This window comes from Pelophylax lessonae (genome assembly GCF_965119305.1).
Source record: "Pelophylax lessonae genome assembly, chromosome: 9".
Classification (NCBI taxonomy): Eukaryota; Metazoa; Chordata; class Amphibia; order Anura; family Ranidae; genus Pelophylax; species Pelophylax lessonae.
In genome coordinates, this window is record NC_138776.1 from 57,778,619 (window position 1) to 57,800,848 (window position 22,230).

General features: G+C 47.8%; 1 protein-coding gene across 4 annotated transcripts in view; it reads right to left on the bottom strand.

The window, feature by feature from the left end:
- Positions 1-22,230, bottom strand: part of SHTN1 (shootin 1) — a 241,956-nt gene that overhangs the window by 40,621 nt on the left and 179,105 nt on the right. For all 4 annotated transcript variants that reach the window (XM_082269192.1, XM_082269190.1, XM_082269191.1 and 1 more), the window contains exons 12-13: positions 22,004-22,074; positions 6,835-6,941 (exon numbers count right to left, since the gene is read on the bottom strand). In XM_082269192.1, the coding sequence (XP_082125318.1) occupies positions 6,835-6,941; positions 22,004-22,074 (178 nt within the window). The remainder of the gene's footprint in view (positions 1-6,834; positions 6,942-22,003; positions 22,075-22,230) is intronic.

The window sequence follows — 22,230 nt, forward strand, 5'->3', positions numbered from 1 at the left end:
CATGAAACCAGAGCCTTTATCTGAAACCAGAGAGGAGGTTATATGAAATCTGAGTATTTATCCAAGACCAGAAAAGGAGGGCTGCCTGAAACCTGAGCCTTTGTCTGAAATTAGAGAGGAGGCTTACGTAAAACCTGAGACTTTTTCTGAGATCAGAGAGGAGGCTAAATGAAACCTGAGCCTTTATCAAGAGAGAGGAGGGCTGCATGAAACCTGTGCATTCATCTGAGATCAGAGAGGAGGCTACATGAAACCTGAGCCTTTATCTGAGACCAGAGAGGAGGGCTGCATAAAACCTGAGCCTTTATCTAAGACCAGAGAGGAGGGCTGCATGAAACCTGAGCCTTTATCGGAGACCAGAAAGACTAGTGATAGTGTATAAAAAAAAACAAAAGAGGGGCGGGGGCGGCGACTGTCGGAGGACTCAGAGAAAGGAATTTTACGGTAAGATTTTACAAAAATTCAGTTTTCTCTTACGTCCTCCAACAGTCGCCGCCCATTCACACAGTCTTCACTTATGGGGATGTCCCAAAGCAGTGTAGACATGAGGGGTGGGCAACGCAACTGCCAGAAAAGCAACGCAGTACCCACATCAGAGAAAGGAACCTTCTGGGTAACAAAAAAAGGGCTCAACATGAGCAACAACCCAGGAAAACAAATAACCAAGGAAAAACAACCGCAACAGCCAGGGACCCGTACAACCCAGGGTTCCCTATGGCACTGCCGCACAGAGAACTTTACGGTCAAAGGAGGCATCAGCTGACGCTAGAACATCAATTTTATAGAATTTGGAAAAGGTGTGCACCGACGACCAAGTCGCAGCCTTGCACACCTGGGCCACCGAGGCCTGATGCCGGAAGGCCCAGGACGCACTCACCGACCTGGTAGAATGCGCCTTGACAGGGAAGGGAGGAACCCGTTCCCGCAACGAATAGGCCTGTACAATGGTCTGTCTGATCCATTTGGCAATGGTTGCTGCAGACGCAGCCATACCCTTCCGAGGTCCCTCAGGAAGGACAAAGAGAGAATCCGATTTCCGAAAGGATTCAGTCGACGACAGGTAAACCTTGATCGCCCAGACAACATTCAAGGAATGCAAGGCAACCTCCTTTGGATGTTTAGGGTTCGCACAAAGCGAAGGTAAACCAATGTCCTCATTCAGGTGGAATTCCAACACCACCTTTGGCGAAAAGGACGGATTAGGTTGCAAGGCCACCTTATCCCTATGAACCACCAGGTAAGGGGAACGGCAAGACAACGCCGCCAACTCTGACACTCTGCGAGCAGAAGTGATCGCTACCAGGAACGCAACTTTCTTAGATAGCATAAGTAACGAAATCTCCCTGATGTTTTCAAAAGGGGAAAGCTGCAACACAGACAGAACCAAGTTCAAGTCCCATGGAGGTAAGGGCTCCGTTCTAGGAGGAGCCAAGTGACGCACACCTTGAATAAAGGTGCGTATCAAGGAATTAGACGCCACAGGGCGCTGGAAAAGAATAGCCAGTGCAGAGACCTGGCCCTTAATCGTGGCCAACGCAAGACGCTGGTCCAACCCAGTCTGAAGGAAAGCCAACACCCTCGCCACCGAATAGGAACGAGGAGAGAAACCCCTGGACTCACACCAGGCAAAATAAGCTTTCCATGTACAGTAATAAATCTTACCAGAAGAGGCTTTTCTAGCCTTGATCAAAGTAGGAATGACCTCTGAGGAGAGACCCCTGTCTCCCAGGACCTGGCTTTCAACAGCCGGGCCGTTAAAGCCAGCGACTGTAAAGCAGGATGGAAGATCGGTCCCTGGGACAGCAGATCTTCTCGCATTGGCAGCCGCCACGGAGGCTCTACGGCCAGGTGAACGATGTCCGCGTACCAGGACCGGCGAGGCCAGTCCGGCGCCACCAGAATCACCAGTGATTGTTCCGAGGCCAAACTGCGAAGGAACCTGGACAACAATTGAATCGAAGGAAAGGCATAGATCAGTCGATACTGACGCCAAGGCACCACCAGCGCATCCGAGGCGTCTGCCAGAGGATCGCACGTTCTTGCCACGAACCTTTCCACCTTGTGGTTTAGCCGAGCCGCGAACAGATCCACATCCAGGGATCCCCACTTCGCACACAGCATCTGAAACACCTTCGGGTGTAGAGACCATTCCCCCTGGTCCAGGGTCTGGCGGCTCAGATAGTCGGCCTGCCAATTCTCCATACCCGGAATGTGAACTGCCGATATCGATGGGACATGAGTCTCGGCCCAAGACAGAATACTGGTCACTTCCTGGGCCGCCCGGGCACTCCTGGTGCCCCCTTAGTGATTGATGTAAGCCACCGCAGTGGCATTGTCCGTCTGCATCCATACAGGACGGCCCTGAAGACGATCCGACCAATGGATCAGGCACAGCCTGATCGCTCTCAATTCCAAAATGTTGATCGGGAGGGAGGATTCCTCCTCCGACCAGGTGCCCTGGGCAGACAGGTTGCCCAGAACGCCACCCCAGCCTGACAGGCTGGCATCCGTGGTCATTACCGTCCACATAATTGACCAGAAGGATTTTCCGTCCGACACCGCCGGGGACTGGAGCCACCCCACAAGAGATCCATTCTGGTTTGGCGACTCAGACACTCTCAGGTCCAAGGACTGAGGCAGTCTGTCCCACCTGGCCAGGATCTCCGCTTGAAGAGATCGCGTGTGAAATTGTGCAAAAGGTATCGCCTTGAAGGCCGACACCATCAACCCCAAGGACCGCATACAGGTCCTGAGTGATGAGGATTTGTTGTCCCTGAGGAACCTGACCTCGTTCTGTAGGGTCTGAAGCTTGTCCTCCGGTAAGAACACCTTTGCTTGAGCAGAGTTCAGAATCATTCCCAGATACGGGAGACGAACCGAAGGCGACAAGGTCGACTTCTGAATGTTGATTGTCCAACCGAACTCCTGAAGCGTCTGGACCGTAGTGGACAGATCGCGCAGCAGGCTCTGACTGGCACTCGATCTTAACAGGAGATCGTCCAGATATCCCAAGACCGCAATGCCCTGTGCCCGCAACAGGCCCAGAACAGGCGCCAACACTTTGTTAAAGACCCTTGGAGCCGAAGCAAGACCGAAAGGTAACGCAACAAACTGGTAATGTTCCTCCGCAATAGCGAATCGGAGGTACCTCGGATGACCCTCGAAAATGGGGATGTGTAGATACGCATCCTTCAGGTCTAAAGAGGCCAGGAACTCCCCCGGATTCAGGGAGGCCACCACCGAGCGGAGTGATTCCATGCGGAACTTTCGAACGCGCACGAATCGGTTCAGCGCTTTTAAGTCCAGAATCGGACGCACTTTGCCCTCCTTCCTGGGCACAGTGAACAGATTCGAATAAAAACCCTGAAACCTGTCCTGATGAGGCACCGGGACGATCACCCCTGAGCGGGAAGATCCTGCACCGCCTGATGTAGGTCCTGTAACCGCCCTGGGGTCAAATGAAGATTTGAGGGAAAGAATCTGTTCGCCGGCCGTGAAATAAATTCGATCTTGTACCCTGACCGAATGATTTCCTGAACCCACCTGTCCGTGATTCGGAGCAGCCAAGGTTGGAGGAAACCACGCAAACGTCCCCCCACCCCTGAAATGGGTGAGGGCGCCCCTTCAGGCAGAGGCGGACTGAGCCGCCGTCCCAGCCTGGCCGGATTTTCGTTTTGCCAAACCAGGGCTTTTTCTGACCACCTTGGCCCTTGAAGGGTTCACTCTTGTACTGCGCTTTGAAGGCACGAAAGGACCCTTGAGTAGGTTTAAAGGAGGGGCCCCGCTTACCGCGGAAAAACCTGCCCTTTGGATTTTGGGGCAGCAGAGTGCTCTTACCCCCAGTGACTCCTTTAACCAATTCATCCAAGGATTCCCCAAAAAGGCGAGACCCCGCTTAGGGGATGTCAGCCACCGTCTTCCTGGATTTTTGGTCAGCCGACCAGCATTTTAACCAGATTAATCGACGGTTAAACACAGCGACACTGGAAAGGTGTATCGCCAAAGGGGCCTCAGTTAGAGCTGCATCGCACAAATACATGACCCCACGATAAATCTGATCCACCATCTCCACTGTAGTGGGAGGGGCAGAGTCGGCAAGGAGGGTGCGTTTGAGCACCTTGGTCCAATCCGCCACAGCCAGAGGCAAAAATAGGCTTGAGCATGGAACCCGCCACCATGTAGGAACATCGGGCAAGAGATTCCAGCCTCCTATCAGTAGGATCCCTAAATACCGGGGAGTCCTCGGTGGGAAGCAGGGTAGCTTTGTTCAATCTGGCCACCGTGTGATCCACTCGAGGAGGCACACACCAGCGCGCAGCCGTAGTAGCCGCAAAAGGGTAGAGAAGTTGAAACTTCTTAGGCACCACGAAGGTGTGTTTTAAATTACGCCATAGCTCATTCACCTTATGGTGAAACTCTGCGGGAAAGGAAAAACCTGTGCCGTCTTGCGGGTCCTGTGTGTATCAAAAGAGGACACAAGGCCGGAGGAGTGGGCTCATCCTCCAAATGTAGTGTTTCCTTTACTGCTAGGATCAACTCATCCATAGCTGCGCGTTCCTTGGGTGACCCTGGGGGGGAATCATCCACCCCTGCAACCTCCGCCTCCCCCTCAGACTCTTGCGGGTCCAGAGAAGAGCGAGACCCCGAAAGGGCCACGCTACCTAAAGCAACCATGTCACACTCCGAATCAGAAGAAAAGGAAATTCTAGGCCTTTTCCTAGCAGCACGTTCAGACATCAGCACATCCATTTTTTACACCAAAGTTGCCACAACAGCAGCCAAATTAGTGGCGGTAGAGAATTCAGAGGACCCTGAATCCCCCACCAAAGCTGGAGGGAATTTGCTGTCCTGGGATTCCATAACAGAAATAAAACGTTTTTTTTTTTTTGAACTGGCCCTTTAAGAGCGCCGCAGACCCCCACAGCACACCGCTTTAGAGACTGTGACACACAGACCCCCCGCAGGGACAAAACTGACCAGGAAGATTGCACAAAGCAGGACAGGAAAAGAACAGCAGGACAGAACCCCACAGTGTGTTACCAGCTTCTTCGGTCGGCTCTGTGAGAAAGAAGGAAGTGATGTCACCGCTGGAGGCTGAACTAGGCTGCAGGCCAAGGGAAAATGGATGCCTATTGAAACTAATGGGAGGCTTCTGCAAGATGGCCGCCGACATGTGCTCTGAACGATCGAATGCCACACGCAAGATGGCGCCGCAAGGCGCCAAAACCACTACATAGCATGCTGTAGAAATGCCCATAATGAAAACAAGAGAAGGGCGCACCGACCTTGTGCATTACCACTTAAAAGTTTATTAAAATCAAAGAAGGGTAGCGTACAATATACTCACAAACGTAGCATATGAACAAGCATATAGGAAATGGGCACCGCTCGCTTCCAGGACACTTCTCTACTGCTGGATAGCGTGATGGCGTCCTCAAAACCTGATGTGGCTGACATCAGGTTTTGAGGACGCCATCACCCTATCCAGCAGTAGAGAAGTGTCCTGGAAGCGAGCGGTGCCCATTTCCTATATGCTTGTTCATATGCTACGTTTGTGAGTATATTGTACGCTACTCTTCTTTGATTTTAATAAACTTTTAAGTGGTAATGCACAAGGTCGATGCGCCCTTCTCTTGTTGTTTTCTTGTAGTGCCTTTTGGATACCCTTGGTCCTGAGGGGGGCAGCAAGACCACTTCATTTGTGTCATAAAACCGACTAGAAGATTCACCTTCCCGCATACCACTTGAGCGCAGGAGAGATATTGTTGTTTTTTGGATGCTCATAATGAAGCCAGACATGCTGCCCCCACTTAAAATGGCGGACCGGCGGTGTTTAACCCCGCAGCGGCCGCCGCATGTGTCTGCACCTCCAATGCACCCAAGGTGAGCTTTAGGAGAGGGACCCCCAAAACCCCACACAGCACTGCTGTGAGAGAATAAAACCCCCGCAGGGACCGGATCAGGGAGCCCAAAAAACGCACAGACACAGGGGACACCACAGCCACACAGGACTGTCGAACCAAGATAAAGGCCCCATACAGAATGTACTTACCTGTACCCGATGGCGTGGGGTGCCTCATATCCAGCGGGAAACCGCCCACCCTCAGATGGCAGGGGAGTGCCGCCAGCCAGAACGCAGGACACTATAGTGCACGGACGAACCTATGCTGTGTCCAGTGAGGTAGCCACCTCACATGGCTGCATCCCTGATGGACAGGGATGGGTCGTTTGTGAGGCCAGGGCAAACACATAGCCTGCGAAACGCTCGATGGCGGACTGGGATTCCATCTGACCCTCTGTCCTGGAGAACCAGGACGCTCAGTCTGATTCCCGGCTCCGCAAACGCCGTCTTCATCCGAAGATCCACTAACTAGTGCTGATAAAATAAACAGCTAGCAATGTAAAGAAAAAATGACATCTTTTGAAAATAAATCATAAAAGAAAAAGAGGAAGGCTGAGACTGTAGCCTCAGCAAAGGGAAGTCTATCCACCCCTAAGCTAGGCAGAAGACAAACTGAATTGGGATGGCTATTGCAGGGGGGTATTGGACTAGAAGGACAGCCCCCATGGGTGTGACTATGTAGATTTATTGTTCTTTTACAAGTCTTATGCCTAGAAACTCCTGTGGAGATGAAGTCAATACCCCATAAGTGAAGACTGTGTGAATGGGCGGCGACTGTCGGAGGACGTAAGAGAAATGTAGTTTTTTTTTTTTGAGGGGAGGGGTTATGCTCTGCCAACAAGAAGACTACAACTGAGCTATGGAGCTCTTTTGGGGATCTCTTATACCGTCTCCGTCATCTCTTTACCATTATCATGGATGACATGACTCACCTGGCTCTTTACTCGTACCGTCTGCTGGACAGGACGCAGATGGACCCCCTTCTTAATTCTACTCATCATCTCGTCCACTGCCTGCCGCTTCAGGTCATCAACATTCCCTGCAGAAGAGAGAATCAATGGTGGCGTTAACAGAAGGATGGAGAGGAGACCACGGAAAAGCTGATGAAAGTTACGATCCAAAAAAGAAGCAATTAGGAGTAGTTTTTTCTTTTGTATCCACAAGAAAAAACAAAAATATCCCCATGATGTGGAAAAAGCATGTTAGCAATTAATTACATGTAACCATCTTCTCACATCCAAGGGACCCCATGACCCACGGGGGGCACCGACACATGCTTGACGAAGGGTTCCTGTGTGCCCTCCTGAACTGACATTGACTGTGATGTGATCACTCCAATAATTGTTTGGATCCATAGTGTACTGCTGACATCAACATCCTTCAACTGATAGATTAAAGTAGCAGGACGGGAAGTTGCTGGTCAAACAGAATCCAGCCAGATGTAGCCCCTATTCTGGTATTCTAAATACAATAATCCAGCAGAAGAATTTGGATGAAGGAATCTGTTGAGTTTTTTTCAGCCCACTGTTTGTGTCTCTGCCCCTCCCACAATGGCGAGATTTCCCTGCAGTAGTTTGTGTCTCTGCCCCTCCCACAATGGTGAGATTTCCTGCAGTAGTTTGTGTCTCTGCCCCTCCCACAATGGTGAGATTTCCCTGCAGTAGGTTGTGTCTCTGCCCCTCCCACAATGGTGAGATTTCCTGCAGTAGTTTGTGTCTCTGCCCCTCCCACAATGGTGAAATTTCCTGCAGTAGTTTGTGTCTCTGCCCCTCCCACAATGGTGAAATTTCCTGCAGTAGTTTGTGTCTCTGCCCCTCCCACAATAGTGAGATTTCCTGCAATAGTTTGTGTCTCTGCCCCCCTCCCACAATGGTGAGATTTCCCTGCAGTAGTTTGTGTCTCTGCCCCCCTCCCACAATGGTGAGATTTCCCTGCAGTAGTTTGTGTCTCTGCCCCCCTCCCACAATGGTGAGATTTCCTGCAGTAGGTTGTGTCTCTGCCTCTCCCACAATGGTAAAATTTCCCTGCAGCAGTTTGTGCCTCAGCCCCTCCCACAATGGTGAGATTTCCTGCAGTAGTTTGTGTCTCTGCCCCTCCCACAATGGTGAGATTTCCTGTAGTAGTTTGTGTCTCTGCCCCTCCCACAATGGTGAGATTTCCTGCAGTAGTTTGTGTCTCTGCTCCTCCCACAATGGTGAGATTTCCTGTAGTAGTTTGTGTCTCTGCCCCTCCCACAATGGTGAGATTTCCTGTAGTAGTTTGTGTCTCTGCCCCTCCCACAATGGTGAGATTTCCCTGCAGTAGTTTGTGTCTCTGCCCCTCCCACTAGATGTAACAAAAGTGTCAATCACTCAATCTGTACATCATGAATCAGGTTTAGCATAGATGTAAGTCCAGTCATTAGAATCTCATCTTCAAAATGTTAAAGTACTTTTAAGTATTTTTCTGCCTTTTTAAATCTGAAGATTTCATTACAATAATCTCTGGAGATCCTGCCAGGAAGGCACTTGCTCAGTCACCTTTTTTGTTTTAAGGTGAGGGCGCTCTGTCTATGTCTCCCTATTGTCCCCCTGTCAGATGCATACTACATTTCTTGTCTGGAGGGTCAACATCATCTAGCCCTTTCCTCCACAGCCTCACTGTCCCTGCCCCCCTTTCATTCCTTGGATTTCAGTTCTTTCACTCATGCAGGCTCAGTATGCCATGTGGGCATTATCTAGGGTGCAGCCTGCAGGCCTGCCTAGCAAAGCCTACTCCTCCAGACTGACACATTAGGGGCGTATTTACAGAACTCTTCCCAGGGACTTGCACCAGGCTTGAGGGCTCTTCATAGGAATACTGAGGCAGGGTGCTGCGATGCTTTCAGCAAGCTTTGTACAGCACCCTTCTGGCCCCTCCCACCTGCCCTGATCTGCTTGCACTGCATAGAGGCCCAGTGACATCAATGGGACTAAAATAAGGTATGCAAAGAACACGGAAATTTAAACCGTTCATTATTATGTTAATGAGGGGGAGAGCAAAAACCAGAGACGGCAAAAAAAAAAGCAAAATAAACTTTGGCTTTAAGGTCAGTTACAGTCACTAAGGGGAAGACGTTACGTCAGAGATGACCTGAAAAAGCAGAGCCTTCTCCTGAGCGCAGAGCACGTTCCATGGAGCAGAGCTGGGCTCTGCGGGACACCAACCGCTGGCTGTATACACGTAAACATCACACAAAGCCCTTCTGGGGAATAAAAGCTGGCGCTGCACAATTTAATGGCCCCCATTATCTTATTAATACAATGAGGAATTCACTTCACATTCAATGCTTTTCCATTGCCGCCAGTGAATGACTTAAAAGCCAGCGCAACCTGTCAGATAACGGTGAGCTCGACCTGCGGGGGGCTCCTTAATTCCTTCAATAAAAAAACGTGCAATTTGAAACGCTTACATTTACACGGAACGCCTGCGGTATAACCGGAGTCATTGTTTAAACTTAGAAAGGTGATTTCCAACAAGGATTTAAAAACACATTTTAGATGTTGTGTTAACGAAGCTACAAACACCCTTTCATTGCCAACAGGAGAGTCTGCAAAACAGAAAAGTAGAGAGTGGACACAGCACTCCTCCCCCGATTAATACTAAGTGGTGCGGGAGAAACCCTTAAAGCAGACCTTCACCCCCACTAACCGCAACACCCCAATCAATTGCTAGTACCTTGATTGTGTGTCGGTTCGCATATATGCGATGCGGGAACACTGCAAATCCACTGCGGGTTCCCGCATCACATTTAAATCGCAGGCAGTTCACACTGCCATATGCAAATCGCTGGGGGTGTCAATACAAAGTTAACGACACCCCCAGATCAGTTCGCATATCGCAGTGCGAACTGTCAGTTCGGACATGAATCGGATCGCATAGGTGTGAACCACCATGCGATCCGATTCTGCTGCAGACCCAAAAAAGGGTCCTGTGTCTGTTGTGTCCAAATCCGATGCAACTTCAGCCATACAATTCGCATCGCACAGACATCGCATGTGATTTTCAGAGCAGTGCGCTCCGAATCACATGCGATCTGTCATCACACTGATGTGAACCGGGACTTAATGTTTGGATATGCTCTATTATTTTTTTAATATCTTAACCTAACAGAAAAAACTAAAAGTTAGCAGCTACAAATTCTTAGGACGCTTACCTGTCCAGGGATCCAGCATTGTCCTCACCCGAGGCGATTTTTTAATTGGCTATCAAGTGCTGCCGCTGCCATCTCCACAGCTGGTTCCCTACTGCACATGCATGAAGCTCGTGTCGCTCTCTGAGTGGGCCGACCTCAGGGTAAGTAGAAGGGGGCTGAACTTTCGGCTGGGTTTGCTGCAGCAAACTCAGCTGGAAGTGGAACCCAGTATCTGGTAAAGCTAGGTGCCTGCTCCCCTCTCCCCCCTTAAGGTGCCAAATGTGGCCTTTTGGGTGGATCTCCGATTAAGTACCTTTTTTTACTTTGAAATCTCCGCTGCAGCGGTTGATGTCATCCAGAATGTGCCACTGACTCCTGGGATATCGGTGTCATCAATCCCAGGAGTTGACGGGCATCCTCTGCTTCTGTCATCACAGGCATTGCTAGTGTAGTTACTGCGCATGGGCGGTAGACAGCTGCACAAAATACAGGTAGAGAAGGGCAGGCGACGTCAGATGCAGTAGATGCCACCAGCCATTCTGGAGAACAAAATTGGGTAGGGATTTTAATAATATGCAGTACATTTACATGAAGATCAATAACTATATTGAGAAGCGAGATCCTGCAACTTTTAAGATGCCTTTAAATAAAATGATGCAGGCAGACCATGGCTCCTCTTTAACCACTTTAAGACCGGAAGGATTTGCCCCCTTCCTGACCAGGCCCTATTTTGCGATTCAGCACTGCGTTACTTTAACGGACAATTGCGCGGTCGTGCGACGCTGTACCATAATAAAATTGATGTCCTTTTTTTCCCACAAACAGACCTTTCTTTTGGTGGTATTTGATCACCTGTGCGATTTTTTATTTTTTGCGCTATAAACAAAAAAGAGCGACAATTTTGAAAAAAAAAAAAAATATATATTTTTTACATTCTGCTATATAACAGTCCTAAAAACAAAATTTAAAAATCAAAATGTTTTAACATTTTAGGGCAATTTGTTTTCTGCTACATATTTTTGGTAAAAAATAAATAAAAAATCGCAATAAGCGTATTTAGATTGGTTTGCGCAAAAGTAATTGCGTCTACTAAGTACGGGAAAAATTTATTTCATTTTTATTGTTTTTTTTTACTAGTAATGGCGGCGATCTGCTATTTTTAGTGGGACTGCCACATTGCAGCGGACAGATTGAACCCCTAACTGACATTTTTGACACTTTTGGGGGTACCAGTGACATAAATAAAAATATGTACTGTTACTGTAATACACTGTATTACAGTAACATCACACTGTGACACTGTAAAATCACACTGGCAGGGAAGGGGGTTAACATTATGGGTGATCAGTGGGTTAAATGTGAGCCTAGGGGAGTGATTCTAACTGTGGGGGGCGTGGCTTCTGAAAGGACCATAGAGACATATGGTCCTATATAGAAGGATTCATGGGCTCTATGATCATTTTTGGAAGAACGGTCAGCTGTGTTTACGTCTCTCTTCAGGGAGCGATCGCGGGTCTGACACTGCCAATCGGAGCCGCCTGACCTGTGCATTCGCTTCCCCGCTGCCAAGTGGGGGCCCCTAACTTCCCGAGCGCGACCGACGTAGGTCTACGTCGGTTTGCGCAGGAGAGCCACCCTGCCGCAGTAAAAAGGTGGCGGGTGGTCGGGAAGTGGTTAAATTAACACTATACTGGGTGCACAATTATTAGGCAAGTTGTATTTTTGAGGATTGATTTTATTATTGAACAACTACAGTGCTCTTGGTCAATACAAAATGTTATTAAACCTCAATATTTAAGAAAGTAAAATGGGGTTTTGGCTTTCTTAGGAGAATATCTGTGTGTGCACAATTATTATGCAACTAAATGAAAATTTTCCCATCTCACTTGTTTATTTTCATCTGTTAAAGTGAGAACAAACAACCGACTCAAAATGTACAAAAAAGAAATAAAAAAATTAGTGGCCTTCCATTCATGGAATCTGACAGTTTTTTGATCTGTTGAAAATCAACTTTTTGTGCAGCAGCAACCACAGCCTCCCAGACACTGTTTAGAGAGCTGTGCTGGTTTCCTTTACTGTAAATCTCTCATTTAGTGCCGGTTCACACTTGTGCGATGCGGGAACGCTGCGAATATGCAGCGTATTCCGTCATCGCATCCGCACATCTGGCAGTTCACACTGCCATATGCGATACGCAGGGGGTGTCAATTAAAAGTTAACGACACTACCAGTTGCAATCGCATATCGCAGTGCGATCTGCAAGCACACACAGAATCGGATCGCACTAGTGTGAACCACTGTGCGATCCGATTCTACTGCGGCTCAAAAAAAGCCTCATGTGCGTGTTTGGTGCGGATACAGTGCGAATTCAGCCATACAAAGTGTATGGCTGAACTCGCATCCGCACATCAGATCGCATGTAATTAGGAGCAGTGCGCTCCGAATTACATGCAATCTCCGCAAACGCGGAAGCGTGAACCGGCACTTAAGAAGGGCCCACAAGTTCTCAATAGGGTTTAGGTCAGGTGAGGAAGGGGGTCATGTCATTATTCTTTGGTCTTTACTGGCTAACCATGCAGTGGAGTATTTCAATGGATGTGATGGAGCATTGTCTTGCATAAATATTGTGGTCTTCTTGAAAGATGGAGACTTTTTCCTGTACCACTGCTTGAAGGAAGTGTCTTCTGAAAACTTGGCAGTAGGTTTGGGAGTTGATTTTGAGTCCATCTTCAACCCAAAATGGTCCAACTAGCTCATCTTTATTAATACAAGCCCATCGTAGTACCCTCCTCCACCTTGCTGGCGTCTGAGTGGAAATGAAGCTCTGTGCCCATTACTGAACCAGTCACAGGCCCATCCATCTGGTCAGTCATGAGTCACTCTCATCTCATCAGTCCATAAACCCTTTAAAAAAAAAATCTGTGTTCAGATATTTCTTGACCCCATTTTGGATGTTTCAGTCTTGTTCAGTGGTGGTCGGGTTTAGCCTTCCTTACCTTGGCCATGTCTCTGAGCACTGAACATCTTGTACTTCTGGGCACTCCAGGTAGGTTGCAGTTCTGGAGGATAATGGGTTCCTGATAGCTTCACGATTGATCCTTCTCAAATCTTTGGCAGTTCATTTGCATATTTTTATTTCAACATGTTTCTTGCGACCCTGTTTACTGTTTGCAACATAACGTTTGATGGTTCTATAATCACACCCCAAGAGTGCTGCATCCCTCTGACAGACTTTTTTTTTTTTTACAATTCTTGACTTTTCAGAGTCAGTTACACCTTCCTGCAAACCGACATACCTGTACATCAGCTTGCAAAAGTGGTTGTACCAGGATGATCTGCAGCTTCAGGCATCAACCCGGTACCGTCTTTTAGAGCCAGCGGTTGGCTTTTTAGGAGATACCAGCCGATGCGGCTCAGCAGCCGCTCAGCCGTTATCCCAGAGAGTGGGAGGGAACACCCCCCCCCTTCGGCAGCTATGCCCGGGTGTACCGCCCCACCAGCAGACCCGAGCAACCAGCGGGCAGACGTGCAGATTTGGCTTCAATCGGATTTCTGATCATGTAACCTGGAGGTGACGTCACAACCTCACTTACTTTACTCAGCTGCCAATGGCGCCGATTTAAAAAAAAAATATCAGTATTCAAAAATTTATTTTAGACCCCTGATCCCTCCATAAAGAGTACCTGTCACTGCCTATTACTGTCATAAGGGATGTTTACATTGCTTGTGACCGCAAAAAAAGATCAGATTGTTTTTTATTTTTACCGGTAAAGTGTTTAAAAAAAACCAAAATTAAATAAAATAAATAGGAAAAAATAAATAAAAATGTATTTAAAGCGCCCCCCTCCCCGTGAGCTAATGAGAAAACACATACGTAAGTCGTGCCCGCCATTGAAAACAGTGTTCAAATCACACGTGAGATATCGCCGCGATGGTCGGAGCGAGAGCAATATTTCTAGAAAAAACCTTCTCTGCAATTCTAAACTGGTAACCATTAAAAATTTTTAAAGCTTCGCCTATGGAGATTTTTATGTACTGTAGTTTGTCGTCATTCCACGAGTGTGCGCAAATTTAAACCGTAACATTTTCAGTATCTATTTACTCTGCGTGACATCATCTTTCACAATATACAAAAAAATTGGGCTAACTTTACGGTTTAGTTTTTTTTTTTTTAATGGCAGTGAAATGTATTTTTTCCAAAAATTGCTTTTTAAAGATCGCTGCGCAAATAACGAGCATCATTTTATTCTCCAGAGTCTTTGTTAAAAAAAAATATATATATATATATATAATGTTTGGGGGTTATAAGTAATTTTTTAGCAAAAAAAAATGGATTTTTTGTAAAATCTTACCGTAAAATCCTTTTCTCTTAGCTCATTGACAGACGTAGTCCTCGGTGATACAGCACCTTCGGGTTATGTTGCCTCCACAGGAGTAGGACTAGACAGGAAATGAAAAATGCTCTGGCCACACCCCAGGGGCAGTCCCCGAGGGTATATCCTCTCTCTCTCCGCCACAGCAAATCAGTTATGTCACAAAAGCAGTGCTTAGAGAATTTAACCCAACCCAACTCAAAAACAGAGGGGTGGGTACTACGTCTGTCAATGAGCTAAGAGAAAAGGATTTTACGGTAAGATTTTACAAAAAATCAATTTTTCTCTATCGCTCATTGACAGACGTAGTCCTCGGTGATACAGCACCTTCGGGAAGTCCCAGAGCAGTATCACAAATGAGGGGTGGGAAAATGGAAATCAAATCCAAATCTAGAAGGCCCAACCGGTGCCAACTAGAAGTTTACAATGCTCATCCTTAATGATGAGACTCAACAAAAAAAATTTTCAAACAGAAAAAAACCCTCGAGGTAGACCACCGGTCTCCTCAAATTGCGGCCTGCAAAACCTTGCGGCCAAATGAGGCATCCGCCGATGCCATCACATCAATTTTATAAAATTTTGTAAAGGTATGTACCGACGACCAGGTGGCCGCTTTACATACCTGGACCACTGACGCCTGATGGCGAAAGGCCCAGGAAGTACTGAGCGCTCGAGTGAAGTGCGCCCTAACAGGGAACGGAGGATTCCGACCCTTAATAGAATAAGCCTGTACCACCGTCTGACTGATCCATGTAGATATGGTCGCGGCAGACACAGGCAACCCCCTTCAAGGGCTATCCGTGATCACAAAAAGTGAGTCCGTCTTACGAAAACCACTTTAGGAAGGAAGGATGGATTCGGAAGAAGAACCACCTTATCCCTATGAACCACCAGATCTGGGGAACGACAGGATAATGCGGCCAGTTCTGACACCCTGCGTACAGAAGTAATGGCCACCAAGAAGGCCACCTTCTGGGAATGTAAGCAAGGGAATCTCCCTAATATCTTCAAAGAGAAGTTTCTGAAGATCCGACCACACTAAATTAAGATACCAGGCGGTAAGGGTGCGCACACTGGCGGAGCCAGATGTCGCACCCCCTGGATGAAATTCCGCACCAAGGAATGATTAGCCAAAGGTTTCTTGAAAGAAGATTGCTAACGCCGAAAACCTGACCCTTGATTGTGCTCAAGGATAGTTTCTGCTCAACCCCTTGTTGCAGACAGACCAAAATTCGGGTCACCGAATAGGTCTGTGGGGGAAATCCAATAGATTCACACCATGCAATATAAGACTTCCATGTGCTGGAAGTCGCTTTCCTTGCTTTAACTGGAGGTAGGAATAACTGAAGCTGACACTCCCTTGTCCTTCAGTACCTGGGTCTCAATGGCCAGGCCATTAAGCCAGCGACTGTAAAGCAAGATGGAAGATCGGTCCCTGAGACCGCAAATCCTCCCTGAGAGGAAGTCTCCAAGGAGCGTCCGCGACTAGCCTCGCCAAGTCGGCGTACCAGGCTCGACGAGGTCAATCCGGAATTTCCAGAATAACTGGAATTCCCTCCGCCTCTATCCTGCGAAGAAGTTCCCACAGCAACTTGAGAGGATGGAAGGCATGCCGTAGCTGATACTGCCCCCACGGGGCGATCAGCGTTTCTGCTGCGTCCGCTAGAGGATCGTGGCGCGAGCTACAAACCTCCGCACCTCCCTGTTAGGCCAAGGTGCCAACAGATCCACATCCGGGATGTCCCAATGAAGGGACAGCTAGGGAAAAACCTCTGGATGAAGAGGCCATATGCGATTGGATCCGAATCGGGCTGCTCTAGAGCTGCTCGATCCAGTAAATCAGACAAAATCTGATCGCTCTCAGTTCCGATACCCTTATTGGTAATCTGGATACTATCGGAAGAAATGACTTCCCCTGGTTGAGCATCGGAGACTTCCTGGTCCGCTCGCTCAACCGGATCCGATTGTCCAGGGAATCGGAATTCTGATTCCATTAAAAAAGAATCTCCTTCAGGAGAATTCGGGTATGAGACTGGGTATACGGTACTGCCTCTAAGAAGGCCACCATCAGTCCCAGCCAATTGACGGACAGCAACATCCGAATCGTTGACTGAACCTTCTGGAGTTTCCCAGCAAGGAGAAACTCTCTTGCCCAGGATGTATCCAACCTTAGGCCCAGATAGTTCAGTCTCCTGGTGGGAACCAGGGATGATCTTTGGGAAAGCGAAAAAAACGCTGATGTCCTGCGATGATGGGGATATAAAGATAGGCATCCTATATGTCTATGGACGCCAGGAAATCTCTTTGATGCAGGGAGGCCACCACTGTACGGATGGACTCTATTTCTTCCTAAGTCCAGATTTGGACGCACCTTGCCCTCTTTCCTGGGCATTGTGAATAGGTTCGAATAGAACCCCTGAAACCGTTCAATGTTAGAAGGGAAGAATCGCACCGGTGGAAGTGATCGAAACTCGATCCTGTGTCCTCCAGAAACCGGTGAAGACATCCCCCCCCCCCCCACCCCAGAGATGGGTAGGGGCGCATCAGGCTATATTCTTCAGGCTTGGCTGAGCCGGACTCTTTGTTTACCGACCAGCGCCCTTTGAAACCCCTCTAAAGGGGCTTTGGAGGGTTTCGCCTTATCGCCCGCCCTTGCGGAACGAACAACTCTATATGAGCAGAAAAGGAAGGTCCTCGTTAGTTACGAGGTCTTTTTATCCTAACAGTCCGTGGCAAGACAGCAGGTGGTACCGTCTATCCCATAAAGAGGAATTCCTCAAACGGATAGCACCTAGCCATGCGTTTGGAAATAACAGGGGTTCGTTTCAAAACGACCCCATTTGGGTAAAGGAAAATCCTTCGCCCTTTTGGTAGGCTAACAAGTACCAAAAAGGAATCTCAGTCTCAGCTACCTCTGCCGGTATAACCTCAAGACTAAAGGTTTCCCGGACGGACACAACTAGTGCATCCACCACTCTTGTGCTATGGCGGAGGCAGAAACATTCTCCTCACTGCTGAGGAGATATTACCTGAGACAACAGCCCCCAAAGAGGGACCTGCAACTGCATTGACCAGTTCCGAATCCGTATCTGATAAACAATAGGGGTAGGCGGGGGTCGCTACTTGCCCCCCGTCCCTGACAGGCCACCTCCACCCGGGATACCAAAGACTCCAAAACTGCCGATAATGCATTAAAAACAAGTGGGGTACTGGAGGGTCCTGCGGCCACCTTGAGGGGATCAGGTGGGGATACCTATGCGGCAGATGTCAATGATTATACAAGACACTTGCCAGCGACAAAAGATGACAAAGTAAAAAAAAAAACTTTTTTTTTTTTTTTTTGTGTCCCCCAGTCGCAACAGCGCCCCTCAGTGTTACCTGCCTTTTTGGACCCCACAGAGAGAGAGACAGACCCCAAGGCTCATCCCTGATGCACAGAAGTTTTCATCAGCTTGCTCAGTGCTTGTCTTGTTACAGACAGGAAGTCTTTGGCCCTATTTCCTGGGTAAAAGAGGCGGCTCCGCCCCTTAACACGCCTGCCGGCTCCTCCCCCTGGCTCCATGAGGTGTTTGAGTCACCTCAAACATGGCCGCCCCCATGCTGGAGACATGAGGCTACACCAAAATGGCGGCCTCGTGCGATCTACCAGACAATGGTGGCGGCCTGCACAGAATAGCGGCATGTCTGCAGAAGGATCTCGGCCTCACAACCCTTCACCCTCATGGTGGTCAGCGTGGTCGGAGGTACCGGACCCTAGCGGGCCGTATGCGGTCCGTGGCCGTCGGGAGGCATCTGCTTAGCTGGAGGAATGATCTGGAATGCAGTATACATGTATAGACATCGCCCTGTGGCTACTGACAGGTAGGATACCTTATACTATCACAGTAAAGTTCTAGTACTGCCACTGACTACAATCATTTACACATTTTTACAATTAGATTGTCAGCTCCCAAACCAAGCCTCCTGGCTTCTTGTACACAAAAATCACACTCAATTAGGGGGATCTGTGACATGTTGTAGGATAGAGGGGAACCCATCCTTACCATTACAGAGAGTGGCCCGCGTTCACCACAAGACCGTCAGGGGGAAAGGGGGAACATACTACTCACCATACCGGAACCAGGCGGGCGCCAACTCCTGACAGTACCCCTCTCCACCGAGGTAGGAGGGCTGTCGACCAATACGGACGCCGTGACTCATGGTCTTTGGCGTTTCAGCGAGACGTTTAACTCGCAGGGTCAGTCCCCGTCCAGACCCAGCGCGGAGCTATGGCCTGCACGCGCTCGTAGGCTGAACTGGGGTGACCACTGGATCTCAACATCCCGCCCGTCGCCCAGTTCAGCTTTCTTGCTTGAAGATCTCACAGGAACACTGGAGAAAAAAAAAAGCTGTCTTAAAAAATTATTTTCTAAGAAAAAAATCCTGCCAGGACCGAAGATCCCAGCAAGGTATCTAGGTCCTTACTCCTGACTAGACAGAAAAAAACTGATTTGCTGTGGCGGAGAGAGAGAGGATATACCCTCGGGGACTGCCCCTGGGGTGTGGCCAGAGCATTTTTCATTTCCTGTCTAGTCCTACTCCTGTGGAGGCAACATAACCCGAAGGTGCTGTATCACCGAGGACTACGTCTGTCAATGAGCGATAGAGAAATACTGATTTTAACTTGTAAACAACATGTGTCAGAAATAGGCTTGATCCTTAAATCTCTTTTTTTGGCCCATTTGCCTGAGGAAAAGAAGCTGCCTAATAATTATGCACACCTTGATATAGGGTGTTGATCTCCTTAGGCCACACCCTCCCCCATTACACAAATACACATCACCTGATATGCTTAAATCACAGAAGCATTCAAGTTCATACAGCTTGGAGATGGACAATGTGCATAAAAATGATGATTTGGTTAAAATACTCACTTGCCTAATAATTTTGCACACAATGTTTTAAGCAGGGAGTCTATTCAAAGATTTTACATTTAAAAGGGGGGGGGGGGTTTGCAATCCCTGGGTCCTCCTTTCCTTCATTCATGCTATTTAAGAGAAAAAAACAAACACACACACCTTTTTCTTTCCCCCCGTTCGTACGCAGTGGGCCTTTTTCTGTGGGGCCGTATTTATGCATTTCTCTCTTTGTGCTGGGAGGGCATCACACAGCGAGCTTCCAGCAAAGAGACCGGGCTCTCACCGAGGGCCCCGGGTCTCATACTAACGATTGGGACCCGGGATTTTCGTTTTTTCGGGTCAGCTGATCCCTGTGCTAGCCTCTAATTGGCTATCACAGTGAGCCTGTCCCTGTGTGTACTTCCTCTCCTGAATGGAGAGGAAGATATGTTGTATATTCCTCTCCTTGCAGGAAATGAAGATGTAACTAAAAAAGAAAAAGCATGTGAAAATAAATAAAAAATATAAAAAAAAAAAAAATGACAAGATCAAGGTTTGCGTTAGCGTTAGGATCAAGCTCAGAGTCAAAAGTTGAGGTTGGCATATTTTGGGTATAGTTTTAATATAAAGAATATATATTTTTAATTAGTATCAGTGTCAGTCAGTGTGTTTTAGGCAGGATAAAAAAAAAATAAATGCAAGATGAACTCCATTGTTTCTGGGCCCTACTATGGGTACAAACAACAACTAACATACACATATGCTATATCACTACGGCCGTCAGGAGCGGGAGAATTTATTTTTGAGTTGTTCTTTGGTGGTAAATTATGGTAAAAGCAAAATAATAGCTAAACAACTCAATTAAAAACATTTATTTTACTATTTGGGCCAATTTTCCTTTGATAATAATAATAAAAAAATATATAAAAATCGGAGATATCTATTACCATTTACCACCAAAAGAGAGCCCAACTTGTCCTGGGAAAAAACACGGTATAATCCACCCAGATGCACAAGATAGTTGTGATATGTTCGATTTTACTACCACATGTCAAAGTTGCAAAATTGTACTTGGGTATTAATATTTGGGAGCCTTAGGTGGTGGGGTTAATTTAGATTACGTCAAGATTGAAAAAACTGAGATCCAATGACTAAAAGATGCGGACCTTTTTCTTTCCTGTTGTTGGTACACAGTGGGCCTTTTTCTGTGGGGCCGTATTTATGCATTTCTCTCTTTGTGCTGGGAGGGCATCCCACAGCGAGCTTCCAGTAAAGAGACCGGGCTCTCACCGAGGGCCCCGGGTCTCATACTAACGATTGGGACCCGGAATTTCCGGTTTTCGGGTCAGCTGATCCCTGTGCTAGCCTCTAATTGGCTATCACAGTGAGCCTGCCCCTGCGTGTACTTCCTCTCCTGAATGGAGAGGAAGATATGTTGTATCTTCCTCTCCTTGCAGGAAATGAAGATGTAGCAGTCACACTGTTTTTTTCACTGTCCAGTGTCCACTTGCTCTAAATTACCTGTAAAACAATTGGATAATTAAACATTTTTTTTTATTTACTTACCTTGTTTTTAAAGAAAATATACTTACCTTACCTCCTCTTCCTCCCTCTGCGGCCACGGCCTGCTGTCACTTCCTGCTTGCGTTGACTCCTGGGAGCTGAACGTCATCGATCCCAGGAGTCAATGCGCCTGCACCGGCCCCGCTCGTCAGTTCCGGCGCAGGCCAGTCATTCTCTGCTAAACAGCTTCTGGGCATGCCCAGAAGCTGTGCAGGGATGACGCGCCTGCGCCAGAACTGACGAGCAGGGCCGGTGCAGGGCATTCTGGGACGCCCTGGCTTCAGCTGCCCACACCTGAGATGGCAGCGCTGGACAAGAAATTTTCAAGGCAATTATTTCTTCTAAAAGGTAAGTGCAACCTGGGACAGTTCAGAGGCTATCCATTGTGAAATGCACTAGCCCTGACTGTCCCAGGGGTAGTTTTATCTAAATGTTTTTTTCAGGCCAGAACTTCGCTTTAAGGAAAGGGACTAAATGATGCTGGATGTCCCTCCAGCCAGAGATATAGAAGCTCACAGTTTGAAGTGGGAAGGCAGAGGTTCAGCTTTAAAGATGAACTCTAGGATAAGCAAACATTCTCTGAGTATATTTGTCCTGTGGATTCTTCCTTGAATCTCGGTGAGATTTGTGTATTTCTTCCAGATCTTTTCAGTAATCCAGTGTGAGACTTTTTCTGTAATGAAGACCCCTCACTGCTGCTCTCTCTCCTTGTGCAGGGTGACTGGTCTTGTCTCCACCCCCTCCTGTACCTTTCAGCAGGCAGTCTGTAATGGGTGGAGCCCTCTGACCCCTCCCACAGCCCTGCTCTCTGCACAGACTATGTACAGCACTGTGATGATGTCATCACTATTATTACAATGTATCATCTGGGTTCGCAAAGGCATTTGGAGCACACAAAGTGGAGGTATATCCATTGTGGCTATTTCGGAATATATTTAGGTTTAAGCTTGTGTTCCCAGAGCTCAGATTTAAGCACTTCCACACATGATTTCTATCACAGCTTCACACTGTGTGATGGCCCCATGGCAGAATCATTATCTCCTTCCAGAAGAATTATCACTCTGGATTTGGTGAAAAAAGTAATTTCTCTGAAAGTCTCTCTTTTCCGCATTCACAGACATAATTCTTTTCTTACCGGACTCTGGCTGGGAGGCAATTTCCTTCTTCGCCTGCGAGGGCTTCTTCCGAATAATGGACATGAGGGATCTGGAGGGTTGGGGAACAGAGGGTGAGTCAGTGTCATTAAATCCCTCCTAATTCCTAACACAGCACATATGTACCATCAATCCCCTGACGGCGGGCGCTAAATCCCTCATATGCCATTTACCATTATCTTTGAGCAGGGTATACATGTTCAGTTCT